At 47.5% G+C, this 14,094-nt stretch overlaps 1 protein-coding gene across 1 annotated transcript in view; it reads left to right on the top strand.

Moving 5' to 3' along the window:
- Window positions 1-14,094, top strand: part of pcxb (pyruvate carboxylase b) — a 60,296-nt gene that overhangs the window by 33,261 nt on the left and 12,941 nt on the right. Inside the window, exons 6-10 of the mRNA XM_076139908.1 lie at window positions 409-649; window positions 2,285-2,452; window positions 2,593-2,674; window positions 8,384-8,541; window positions 9,136-9,222. Of these exons, the coding sequence (XP_075996023.1) occupies window positions 409-649; window positions 2,285-2,452; window positions 2,593-2,674; window positions 8,384-8,541; window positions 9,136-9,222 (736 nt within the window). The remainder of the gene's footprint in view (window positions 1-408; window positions 650-2,284; window positions 2,453-2,592; window positions 2,675-8,383; window positions 8,542-9,135; window positions 9,223-14,094) is intronic.

Genomic DNA, 14,094 nt, shown 5'->3' with positions numbered 1-14,094 from the left:
GGAGGATTTACTGCTGACAGCACGGATAATGAGACGCTTCTACATTTCTTTCCACTTATTGTTTGCTCCTGCAGGCTAAGCTCACTTTTCACAGAAAAAGCGGGAAAACATATTAACTCAGGTGCGGCGATGTTTAGGAGCGATATAGAGGAGGAAGCAAACGGCTTAGCCCAACCCAGAGCGGCTCTATTATCCGGGCTGCACCATGCATGAGAACAAACTCATTATGTGTGTGTGTGTGTGTGTGTGTGTGCGTGTGTGTGTGTGTGTGTGTGTGTGTGTGTGTGTGTGTGTGTGTGTGTGTGATAATCCTGCAGTATTGCATCGGCCCTGTCTCCCTCCCTTTCTGTCCAAGTGACGTATGCTGTCAGCTGTCAGTCATTGATTTCCCTCTTCCTCCTCCTCAAGGTTCTGTGAGGTGGCAAAGGAGAACGGAATGGACATCTTCCGCGTGTTTGATTCCCTGAACTATCTGCCAAACATGCTCCTGGGCATGGAAGCCGCCGGGGCAGCAGGCGGCGTGGTGGAGGCCGCCATCTCCTACACGGGCGACGTCGCCGACCCCATGAGGCAGAAGTACTCGCTGGACTACTACCTGAAACTGGCCGATGAGCTCGTCAAAGCTGGAACCCACATACTCTGCATCAAGGTGAGGAGATAAGCTGTCCAATCAAAGGTGCGGCCCCATCTACTTCCTGGCTCTGAGTGTGTGGAGATCCCTGTGTGTGTGTGTGTGTGTGTGTGTGTGCGTGTGTGTGTGTGTGTGTGTGTGTGTGTGTGTGTGAGTGTGTGTGTGTGTGTGTGTGTGTGTGTGTGTGTGTGTGTGTGTGTGTGTGTGTGTGTGTTTCTGCCTTGGCTTGTGCATTAGCTTTTTAGTCGTTTGTTGTTAATTAGCATTTTAGACACAGACGTGTATGAATTCTGGAGGTTTAATGGACTGTAAAGACACGTTTGACAGGTAAAACACTTCAAGTGACTAATTTAGATCCTAATTCAGTCCCTAATTGTGAGAGACGGTGTGTACGGTCTTGGTTTGCTGTCCACATATATCAGTTTCTTAATTAAACTGATGTAATGAGGTGTTGTTAATGCGGCCTACAGCAGAGGGATAACCAGCAGCACTGCAGCTATAATCACAACTACTCTTTCTATTACCTCACCACTATAAATGAACATCAAAGCTGTCATGGTATGTGTGTGTGTGTGTGTGTGTGTGTTACTCTACTGTGCATTTCTCCACTCTGACTAACTTCCCCTTGTGTTCTTCATCTCCTCATCTAATGGAACAGACTGAGAACACACACATGGAAATAGATTTATGTATTCAAGCACGGCAGAATATGTTCCAACGTGAGAGTGCTGCAGTGTGAAACCTCACACACAGCAGTGGTCGTCTCATAAAAGCCCGGCAGATCGAATGAGGGAACTTCTAACAGTAGAAATGAGCGTGCATTTAAAGATCATGCAGTGCAGTGATTACTGAGAGCAGCATGGCCAAACAGTTTGTCTGACAGTTTTTTATAGTGAATATCAATTAAGGCTTATGTAATCCTGCTGTCTGAATCCTGGAGCGCCTTCCACTTTATTGTGCTTATGAGTGACTTTCTTCTCCGCGTGTTGTCGTCAAGTCAACTTTGTTTCTGTAGCTCAATGTCACCAACGACTCCAGACGCCATCTGAAGCTTTCTAGGGAGACGAGGGAATCTCCAGAGAAAACTTTAATGTAGCTGGAAAAAGGAAGAAACCTCGGCTGAGGCCATTCCAAGAGAGATTCCCTCTCCACTAATGGTCCGGGTGTGCAGGAGGAACTTCCATTTGAATTGTATAAGAGTCCAATCATTCATGCAAAGCTGTCAACATAGACATTCATGTAGTAACATCGGTAACAGGAAATAAGATCTGAGACAGAGATGAGGCAGTGAGAGATAGACAGAGTGGGAGACAGGGAGAGAGTGAGAGAGAGAGAGAGAGAGAGAGAGAGAGAGAGGGAGAGAGACAGAGAGAGAGAGTGAGAGAGAGCGACAGACAGGGAGAGAGAGGGAAAGAGAGAGAGAGTGAGAGAGAGCGACAGACAGGGAGAGAGAAGGAAAGAGAGAGAGAGTGAGAGAGAGCGACAGACAGGGAGAGAGAGGGAAAGAGAGAGAGAGAGAGAGTGAGAGAGAGCGACAGACAGGGAGAGAGAGGGAAAGAGAGAGAGAGAGTGATAAAAACCCAATACAATCCTATTTGTGAGAGTCTCTCTCCTGGATGTACGAGATCTTTGATGTCTCTCTCTCTTTTACAGGACATGGCCGGTCTTCTGAAACCAGAGGGGAGCAAGCTTCTGATTGGTTCCCTGAGGGACCGTTTCCCAGACACGCCCATCCACGTGCACACCCACGACACGGCAGGCGCGGGTGTGGCGGCCATGCTGGCCTGTGCTGAGGCTGGAGCTGATGTAGTGGATGTGGCGGTGAGTACACATCCATCTGTGTTTACTGTCACTGAAGCTGATGTGTTGCTTCATATAATATACAGAACACACTATCGATGACTAACTGGGCATTTACAGTGAAGGCTGTCAATCACACGGCCTTTCTGTTCTCCCTCCAGGTGGACTCCATGGCTGGAATGACCTCACAGCCCAGCATGGGGGCCATTGTGGCCTGTGCCAAGGGGACCAAGCTGGATACTGGTGAGTGACAGGCCGTGCACTGCTCCAGACTATGAAGGGAACACACAACTCACACATCTGATCTGATGTACTGATGTACGTTGTATAATGTGTTGAGAATGAAATGACTTAACAATCCTCTATGGAAACCAAAATCATTAACCCATGAAGTGCTGGATTTAAGATCACACCTGAAATCAAAGTACAGAATTGAAATCACAGGTAACTTGCGTGAATTTCATCATGGCAACTCATAATATGAGTCAGCAGTGTGTTTGGTGCCTGTGTGCACTCGCAACAACGTCTGTGTTTGCTCCTGATGAGTCAGCAGAGGGAGTCCTGGGAGGACCTGTGATCCAGACCTGGATCAGAGCATCAGTGAGCTCCGGGTCAGTCTGTGGCAGTACTTGGCGGATGCATGATGCACAATGTCCCATCGGTGCTCAATTAGATTTTTGTCAGGGGAACATTAGGGCCCGGTCAATGGCATCAATGCCTTCGTCATCCAGGACATCCAGGACCTGCCTGCACAGTCTGCTCACCTGAGTTCTTCCTGGGTTCTTCCTGCCCCAGGAAGAACCCAGGAAGAACTCAGGCCCACTGCACCGGCGCTCTGAGGATTTCATCTGGGTGCCTAAAGCCAGTCAGGTCTGAGCGACTCTCCAAGGATCTGCCTTCCCAGACAATCACTGACCCACTGCCAGACCGATTAAAGGTGTACAACCTGATTGGGGCTGCATGCTTGTGACAAAGACACAAGCAGAACACAAAACTAGAGAAGAATCAGAGGGGAAGGATGAGGAGAGAGCAGTTATCTGTGACCACCACATGCTAAAGCCCATTCCCTTTCTGGGGGGAAGGTATTGTGTTGCCTTTTCCTCTTCATTGCACCTATTGTTGCTTTCATTTCCACCCAAGCAGGTGAAACTGATTCACAAGCACTTGTGCTTCCTAAATGGACGGATCGATAACTTGGTATCAGACTGTGATGATTAATTGTTCCCTTAATTTTCTGCAGCAGTGTATTTCATCAGGACATTTGTTGAAGTCTTGGAGCAATCAATCAACAACAGCAGGGTGGAGATGCCAACAGACACGGCATAAAAACGTCTTATAAAGTTGGATTTGATTTATTTTACACGGGCAAAAAATCAATAAATGCCAGAGCACATCAGTGATTACGGTTTATAATCATAACGCCTGACACATGCCACATGGTGATAACAACACATATGATTTAATAATGAGAAGAGGAAGGAAGAGACAAAGAGAAACTGTGAATAAAAGCATTGTCCCTTCATGAAGGAGATCAATAAACTCACCACAGTTTATGATTGGGATGAGATGTGTCAATAAACTGAGATAGATTGATTTTGACCCTAATAGGGGGCCAAACCTTTATTACTGCCACAGCCCACTGCACTTAACTCTACCCAGCACACACAACCACAGGCCACTGGCCATGAAGCGGCGCCCCCTGGAGGAGCTGGCAGGTCAGAGCTTTCCCCTCAGGCAGCGCTGGTTGTAGTTGTTAGTCACTGGTTGGCTTTCCCGACCCAGATTCTCTCAGATTTGATCATTGGTCTTTGAGTCACAGGCTTGTGCTTTCATCCGCTTAGAGAAAACTAACAGAATCAGGGTTAGGGTGCTTTCCTTTGTGTTTGTTGACGTCATCCCCCAGTATCTGACCGCCCACAGCTGTGATGGAGCTCAGGATGTGGCAGAGGGACCGGTTAGTGTTTATACACTCTAGTCAAACTTTCAACAAACGTCTCAATCTGACACGTTCATTTAATTACAGAAAGTTTGCGCCCAGCTTAATCGCTATAGGAAATACTTTCCTTCCTCTGGCCCCTCGGTAACACAGACTGAATTATAATGCTGCATGTTGGAAGCGCTGACTTCTGATTTGTGAATTAGTTTAGATGAGAACCATTCTAATTAATAAAATGCTTATGTAGTCAAGTGTGCGTGTGCGTGTGTGTGTGTGTGTGTGTGTGTGCGTGTGTGTGTGTGTATGTGTGTGTGTGTGTGTGTGCGTGTGTGTGTGTGTGAGAGAGAGAGCCACGCTGGGGTTTGTAGCAGCGTTATGATGGAAGTCTTGCCACGCGGCCTTGAGCGTTCTCTGCAGGTCTTGTGATGGACGACCTCATCCTGCCTGACATGCTGTCAGTGACAAACCAGTTGTGAATTGATTGCAGTTGTTGTGTACAGTGTGTAGTCGCGTGTCGTGCTGTGTGTGTGTGTCCAGCTCCGATTAAAGCAAACGGGGCTCTTTCACACATCTGCCAACGCTTCAGCATTTCGGAGGGAAGTATGTTGGTGTTTTCCCGTTTTCTTTCCTCCATCATGTCTCTGTGTTAGAACGGCAAAACCGATCCAAGGTGTTTGATCTGTTTGAAGTGAAGCTACGTTGATGTTGGGTAACAGAAGATGATGGTGATATTTGGAAGTGAGCTCTTACAGAAGCAGAGAGAAAGAGTTCCTCTCTGGATGGAGCTTTTTTACACCTGGGACTCAGAACGCTCCATTAATGCAGCATCAATCTCCCTGAAACAACACAGACATGGAGACAGGCTATTCTCACTAAAACTCTTTCTAAAAATAAGTACCTCTTGCTCAATCATCTCAACTTCTCTGCCTACACACACATACACACACACAGCACAGCAGGTACACACTCCCTCTGCGGTCAACGGAAATGCTTTTGGGGGAATTTGTCATATTGCAGTCTGAGAGTGTGTGAAGGAGAGAGATCCTCCCAGCGGTCGGTGCGTTTTGGTGACAGGATATCAATTTGTGAGCTCACAGACTCAGACAGGAGCGACGCAGAGGCAAGGTCGTTACTCAAGAGAGGGGAGGGCTTCAGGTTTACTACTTCATTCGTCGGATTTCAATATTTTTCACTTGAGACACAAACACATCTTTGCTCCCACACTCTTCCTCACCTTGTGCTCGTCTCTCTCTCTCTCTCTCTCTCTCTCGCTTGCTCTCTCTCTCCCTTACGTCCATACCTTTCTGATCTGACTCTGTTTACTGCTTTCCTTCCTTCATTCACTCCTTCCTTCCTTTCCCTCCACACTTCTTCCCTCCCTTCTCTCCATCTCTACACAGCAGTAAACAGTGCTTTGAGGTTTAAACTTGGCTTTCACTCCCACTCCTTCCTTTCCCTCCCTCCCTCCCTCCCTCCCTCACTCACTCCCTCATCTCTTGACTTTCCCTATCTGTCCTCCTCCCCCCTTTCCCTCCCTCTTGCTTAGTGACAAAGCAATTAACAGCACTTTACATGTCGATTTCAATCCCTCTCTCCTCCAAACTACCTTATCTCTCCCATGTCGTAAAACAGTGTTTAATACTCTCTCTCTCTCTCTCTCTCGCTTGTCTTGAAGCTGTGTGTTTGCTCAGCTCACAGCCCCACGACACACACACGTCCACACGCACTCAACACAAACATGATCAACGTGTTCATAGAGTTAGAAGAAAGTTTCCTCTCGTGTCGTTATCTGGGTGGAGCTTCTCCGCTGCCACAGCAGGAGAACGAGCTCAGCAGCCACGCAGACATCAGATCACACACTCCGACACACACACACAATCAATGAACCTGGACAATGAGACAGGTGAACAAACACATTTAGCTCATCGCACCTTTTCCTTCTGTCTGTTTTAAATTTTCCCATCTTTTCTCCTCGTTTGTCTTCATCTGTGCGTCTTGGTTCATTCTCATCGTCTCATCAACTTCGGACTGTGTGTGAGTGTGGAGCTGTGTGTGTATGTGTGTGTGTGTGTATGTGTGTGTGTGTGTGTGAGTGATGGCCTGGCTGTCCGTGTCTGTCTTGCACATTCTCGAGTTGATGTTCTAATGACTTGTATATATATATTGATGGCACTTTGTCACTGCCAAACAGCCATCTGGGTGACTGATCTGTGTGTGTGTGTGTGTGTGAGACGTGCACACTGACTGATTAATTGATGGTCTTGGGAACGTAAACCAGGACTCCTAAAAAGACTTAAACACACACTGACGACAGAGCTGCACTGATGCACAGTGTGAGCGGTTGAACATCAGAATCCCCAGTAGTTTCAGCCTTTCAATACCTTAGATCCATAATTTATAAGATAATTATAGATGACAACATGAGATCAATCACTGCAGTCCCATAGGGAACAGCAGGTAAGTAGAGCGATGAAAGGGAAATAAATAATCTATGAAGACAAACAAAGAAATCTGGCCTAAACGTGTGTGTGTGTGTGTGTGTGTGTGTGTGTGTGTGTGTGTGTGTGTGTGTGTGTGTGTGTGTGTGTGTGTGTGTGTGTGTGTGTGTGTGTGTGCGTGCGTGCGTGCGTGCGTGCGTGCGTGCGTGCGTGCGTGCGTGCGTGCGTGCGTGTGTGTGTGAGTGTGAGCATGCGAGATGTCTGTCTGTCCCCATGTGTCCCCACACATACATGACGTCCCCATGTGTCCCCACACATACATGATGTCCCCATGTGTCCCAGCGCTTCATGCAGTCTCTTCCTCTTGTCATTTTCCAGCTCAAGCCTAAAATAACACAAGTTACACAAAAGTGTGTTGTCAAGCAGAGAAGCAAACATTACATTACATTAGGATCATTTGGCAGACGCTTTTATCCAAAGCGACTTACATTACATTACCACCCTTCGCAGAGGGGGGAGCAATTGAGGGTTCGGTGCCTTGCTCAGCGGCACCTCGGCAGGGACTCGAACCTGCGACCCTCCGGTTCCCAAGCGTAAGCTCTACCCACCGAGCCACTGCCTCCCAAACGGCCCTGCTTGTGTGCAGGCTGCTGCTGAAAGTGAGGAGCAACAACATGCACATTAATGCTCCATTCATTGTAGTGGAGCAGTGTTTCCCTGACAGGATCCCAGTCACACACACACACACACACACACACACACACACACACACACACACACTCGCTGTAAATCTGAAATAAATCCGAGCCTGACACAAAGTAGCTGTGGATGTTATGAGCTCGTTAACAGCTGATTGTTGCGCTCGCTGCACTCACAAGGAAGCTCATCAGTCAAATCTGTCAGGAGATTAAAATCCATCCAGGTAACGTCGCTACAACGGAACTACACACAATAGATAGCAAGGGATTTTATTATATCTGCGTGTGCTTGGGCACGGATCACAGTGAAGCATGTTGATCATAGTTTGGAGCTTTTTCTTTAGCTTCTTCTATTAAGAAAGTCATTTCAAAGCAAAACCTCCACACACTGGAGCTGGCAGCTTTCATATTATGTATAAGTGTGAAACCTTCCATATTAAAATCAACAGCATCACTGCGACGTCTCCAGCTGGTGTGTGTGTCCAAGTTTCACCATAAACAGGCAGGCTGTCACACAACTTTCATGTTTTTTCCAATGCAGTCATGACAGTATCTGTAATTAGTCAATCCTATCATTTTATCTTTAGATTTAGTTTTTATTAAGTTTTCATTTTAATCATCATGCAAAATGTCCGCTTCTTGTTTTTGCCAAAAGGCTCCTTACAAGATGATTTCAGTGTTTGATTACATTTTTGTCCACATCATGTCCAGAGTGTAGCCCCCTCCTTATGAGAAGGTTGAGGACTTTGTAGATTCACCCAAAACATTGCAAACATTTGTAAACGGAGGGATGAATCTGAGGAGAGTTTGTCAGTCTGTGTCATTGTTAGGAGACTGTTGAGCCTAATTCCACTGCTCTGATGTGTGTTTATCGTTCCAGGCATCGCTCTGGAGAACGTATATGACTACAGTGAGTATTGGGAGGTAGCCCGAGGCCTGTACGCTCCCTTTGACTGCACCGCCACCATGAAATCTGGCAACGCCGACGTCTACGAGAACGAGATACCTGGAGGACAATACACCAACCTGCACTTCCAGGTACGCTGAGCTGTGCTGCCCCTCTTCTCTAAGGTTTACAAAGTGACATTCAGGGTGTGTGTGTCTGCCTGTACCTGTGAACATCAGACGTCCACACTGCACATACGTGTAACAGAGCTTCAAACAGGGGCACGGCAAATGAACAAAAAGCTTTCCTGAATAACTTGTGTCGACATTGCTTAATGCTGCGTGACACATTAAGTGTAAACAGTCTTCAGCACACACACGCACAGCACAGTCACAGCGGGGAACGCGTCACAGGCGGTTTAAGAGTGAGTAAATCCACAGCGCCGCTCACCCACTGGAACATATCTGTATCTGTGGGAGCTCAGTTGTGACCTGTTTTTATAACAACGACTGTGAAGTTCCCCGGGTCGCAAATGATACAGGTTGAGCCGGCGTATCGTATATACGCACGCAGGCAGGCAGACATTAAAGCTTGACGTAACCATGGTGATGCTCTCGGTGTCACTGCAGACGTCACAGATGTCTGAGCCGAGGAGGAACGCTCTGATTTTCCTTCCTTAGGCAGAGAAGAATGCAAATGATTTGAACTTTAACGAGTCCTTGTTTGTGTCTGGTGCTTGATTGCAGGCTCACAGCATGGGACTGGGAAATAAGTTCAAGCAGGTGAAGAAAGCCTACACAGAGGCCAACAAGCTGCTGGGAGATCTCATCAAGGTGAGGAGCACGACATCATCATTACAGCAGGGCTTACATGTTCGGAAGAGGAGACGTTAGCGGCCTTCTTTACCTTCTGCGGCCGCTTCAGTATCTCTGCTTTTGTAGACCCGGCTTTTGTTTTTGAATTTTGACTATTAAAGGAATTAATGATCCTCGGTGGGCAAAAATCCAATCCCCCTGCCTGGATCCTTAAAGGTTTATGTAGATGAATGTCTGCTGATGCTTAATGATCATATTGATTATACTGTGGTGTTATTATGGGGTAATTGTAGAGCAGCCAGATGATAGAGCTGATAGAAGAGGGGAGGCTTCACTTTGGCACCGGTTGGCTCGTTTTGGAAATAGACTTTGAAATTGGAACCAGACTTTGAGACATTAAGCTGCATTCCTTATTAGTGTGGATAACTCTTGGCAGTGACTGATGACTGTGAATGGGTTGGCACACACACACACACACACACACACACACACACACACACACACACACACACACACACACGCACACACACACACGCAGCCTCAAACAAAGATGTATTTACCAACGTTTGAGCTTGAAGGCATTTGGAACAGGTTTTCATAACTTGGTTGTATCTTTCCTGCCTGAAATCACGTTTGCACTCTAAAACCCGATCGTTTGGATTTTTGTTTGTCGCCCCGGCAACGTGTCGCACCTTCACGCAGTGATGCGAGCGGTGGAGGAAGATTTTGCATGAGGTCAGAGGGAATCGTTTCATTTGGCGGCCATCTTCTTGATTTGTCTTCTTCCCCTGTCAGGCTTTTTCCTTCGCAGCAGCTGAGACGCTTTACTGTAATCTGTAATCAGACAGTAAATATTTACTGTCAGAGCAGCGCATCAATCCTGAATAGTGCAGCAGAGGAGCGGAATCGATGCTCCCAGTTGGAGGGACGTGTGATTAGCTTTGCTTCCACCAGTGTGTGAGACAGGCAGTGGCTTTTCTGCACATTCTAACTCTGACTCTCCACCCATTTCCTGCTTTATTCATTATTATCCATGAATTCCTTCCTTCTTCTTCTCTGCTTTCATTAGTCACCATCATAGTTCAATTAGATTCATCCCTTTTTCATTATTTTGTTCTCTTTTGCCATCGTGTTTCCGCTCACTTTGTCCTCTTGCTTTTGACTCAGCTGCTCCCTCTCAGGTCATTTGCTCCTCTTCCTCTTCCTCTCCCCTCTCTCTTTCTCTTTCCATACACTTTGTCTCTCAGTTGTACTTCTCAGGTCCCCTCTCCCTAATTTCCTTCCCCCCTCTGTTTTCCTCATCACTTCGCCCCCTCGACCTCCCTTCCCCTCGCCCCACGTTCTCTATCAATTCAATTAAGGCTCGGCAGGCTTCGCTGCACAAGCCAATGTTGGCTTAATGTGCCTCTGGGTCCTGCCGGGCTCACTGCTGTATCCTGTTAGCCCGACAATGGCTGCGTCGCTCACACTGCCGGCTCGTCGATAAGGGAGAAGGAGTGTGCTTGTCAGATTTAGATATTAAGTAGACACACACTGCGGAGGGAGGGAGGGAGAGAGAGAGAGAGAGAGAGAGAGAGAGAGAGAGAGAGAGAGAGAGAGAGAGAGAGAGAGAGAGAGAGAGAGAGAGAGAGAGAGAGAGAGAGAGAGAGAGAGAGAGAGAGAGAGAGAGAGAGAGAGAGAGAGAGAGAGAGAGAGAGAGAGAGAGAGAGAGAGAGAGAGACCCACACAGAGTGCTGCAAAGTCACACCTGTGGCTCAGAGCTGTGGGGATCTACTCTTATAATAAACAAGATATTTGTGTTATTGTGGTGTTGATCCACCGTCTATACTCCAGTCTACAGTGCAGGTGGAGCAGGTGGAGCTGTGGATCAGGAGCAGCCGGGTGGAGAGACGCTGGACGGCCTGTAGAGTTTTGAACGTTGGTTTGAACGTTCTCTTTAGCTTATGCGGAGCTGTGTAGGCCTCAGATATTGAGACGCTCACTCAGGCTCACTCAGGCTCACACAGGCTCTTGAAACACTCTCAGAGAAGAATCTGATGTTTGTGGTGATTGAATATCAAAGCAGAAGTTCTTTATATATCAAAATATTTAGAAGTTGTGCTTTGATACTAAATCACAACAAACACCAGGCTGTGTGCTTCTGCCTGCTGGTCTGACTGAAGTGTTCTCCAGAAGATAAGACAACAGACGTATGCTGCTGATTGTGATGGTAGAGTCCCTCAGATTAGTTTGGTACTCAGCTCACAGTGTTGTTATGGAAACCAACCCCTTTTACATTGTGAGCTTTGAGAGGTCATCTGAGGCAGAGAGAGCTTAAGGTTCTGTTTATGAGACTGGTTATGATTTTAAACTGAGCTGTTGGGTTGTTTATTATTAAGTGTATGCTATATATTCTCCATTAGTGGTGTGTGTGTGTGTGTGTGTGTGTGTGTGTGTTTGTGTGTGTGTGTATCTTCTTTAACCTCACTCTGTGGCTCTCCTAAGCCATGATTCTCTTCCGTTGACACAGGAGCAGCAGACTGCATCACTATCTCTCCTCCCCTACTCACACGTCCATCCCCTGCGTCTGTGTCTCCCTCTGTCACTCTGTCGTCCCAGTGTCTCCTCTCCTCTCTTCTTCTCTCCTCCTCTCCTCTCCTCTCCTCTCCTCTCCTCTCCTCTCCTCCCCTCTCCTCTTCCCCTACACGCCGCCTTCCCTCAGTTCGATTAGACTTCCTTCATGTATCCTTAATCGTTTCTCTGCTCCCCCCTCGTTATCGCTCCTCTCTCCTGTCTCCTCCGCTCCTGACAGGTACCATTCTTCAGTCTGTTCCTGGCTCTGCCGGCTAGTCTTACTCTGTGTGTGTGTGTGTGTGTGTGCGTGTGCGTGTGCGTGTGCGTGCTTGGATACAGTTGCAGCACCAAGCACACAGACACACATGAAGCAGTCATATAGCCACAGAAACACACACACACACACACACTGCATACACATTTACACAGGTTTTTGCTGCAGGAAGTGGGGAGTGATGTAGGAAGAGAGAGTGCAGTGTTCTTTGCATCAAAGCTTAAGGAGGCAAGTTGGAGAAGTTTGATTCAGCAGCGAGAATTAAGGGGAAAACGTATAGATACAGCATCTGGCAGAGGAAGAGGAGAGAGAGAGGGTGAGAGGGTGAGAGGGAGGCGATACATGGAGGAAGATGAAGAGCAAAGAATGAGTGTGTTGCTACACGAGTGTGAGGACAGACGGTAGTTAAGGGAAGGAGAGAGGGACGGAGTCTGGAGGATGATTTATGATGATGGATCACAAAGAGAGCGGCTAAGAGAGCGGCTACAATCCTGAAACATAGACGATAAAAATAAGCACTTTGAGGGAGAAGGAGGGACGGAGAGACGGAGGGAAGGAGGGAAGAGTGGGAAAACGGGAGCGGGGCGACGTTGGCTGGTCAGACTGCTTCCCTGTGTGTGAGAGTAAGACAGCGGTGAGCTTTTGTCTCTTAGCTATCTCAACTTAATGGCCTCCTCTCTCCTGGGCTCTCAGAAGCTCATTCAAATCTCCTAAGCATCTCTGTAAACAGTCATTGTGTGAAAGTGATGTATCATTACCGACCCATTCACCAGTCAAACCGGGCCGCAAGCCGCTCGCTCCACACTGGGCCTCAGACACACACACACACACACGGACCTGTAAGAGTCTGCTTACAAGGAAGGCTCTCCTTACATGTAAACAGGAAGTGTGTGTCTGTTTACCTTCACCTCCAGTCATTCTGCCGTCTGCACCCATGGCATTCCCTCTCTCACAGGATAATATGGGACGGTTGGTAGAGCAGATGTCCCAGGAGAGCAAAGACACTCACACACACACTCACACACACACACACACACACACACCCGGAGGTACATATGTTGAAAGAGTGGAGTGATCTCAGGAGCTCTTCATTCCCTCCCTCCTGAACAAACCTCTAAACCCCAGGGATGTGTGTTTAATCCCACAGGAGGATCGTTCAGGAGAGCATGTGTTCATTCCTCGTCTCATTGCAGATAATTTGCCGTCACCTGGCGCAGAAACGGATGTCAAGTTCTTCTCTGTTTTTTAAGGGAGGGACGTCAGCTTGATCTATATTTGGTCCTCTCAGTCTCTCTGCTCTCTCTCTCTCTCTCTCTCTCCGTCATCTCAGCTCACTAATTGCCACAAAAATAGAAATCTGGCAGGCGGCCGTCCCACTCTTTGTTCTCTCCAGTATTCCAGCGAACGCTCCGGGTTAGAGCTCCTCCTCCCACAGCGCCGCCTCCCAAAGCGGCGGCCTCCCGTCGGCTCCCTCAGCGTGAGAGACGGCCCTCAGGGTGGCTCTCAATGTTTTCTGCCGTATTGATACCTTCCCTCCGATCACATTATGGTCTTCTTGTTCCTTCTTAGTACAGTGTGTGGGAGATGGAACGTGACCTTCTCAGGCCTTTCAGTTCTGACTCCACCCCCCTCTTATTTTAGTAATGGCCACAGTAACAAATGGAAGTTAACACGAAGCCTTAAATGATGTATGTGCTTGTCTCCATTTATTGAATAAGGAGAGTAATGTGTCCAATATATTTATAGATATTTGCATGAGTGTCCTGTTCACTCCACTTATCACCATTATTCTAATAGGGATCGCTATTAGCATAATGACATGCCATTATAAATAATGAAAGAATGGATACATGTGATTTTAATGAATGTTTTCCTCGCACGTTCGTCTTCCCTCTTCATTTTCCGATTCCCTCTGTTATCTTAGAGTAGACCTGTGTAGTCCACTTCCTGGTTGCCATATGCAGTGATTAAAGAGAGTGTGTGAGCAGAAGCAGCGCCTCATTCTTCATCCTGCTCCCTCAGCTCCTCTCTCTCTCTCTGAGTCTCTCACTGCTTCATCTTCG

Source organism: Genypterus blacodes, unplaced genomic scaffold, assembly GCF_046128005.1.
Source record: "Genypterus blacodes isolate CSIRO-AG114 ecotype Tasmania unplaced genomic scaffold, CSIRO-AGI_Gbla_v1 ptg000480l_1, whole genome shotgun sequence".
NCBI lineage: Eukaryota > Metazoa > Chordata > Actinopteri > Ophidiiformes > Ophidiidae > Genypterus > Genypterus blacodes.
The sequence above is the reverse complement of the archived record's forward strand: the minus strand, read 5'-3'. Positions and strand labels throughout refer to the sequence as shown.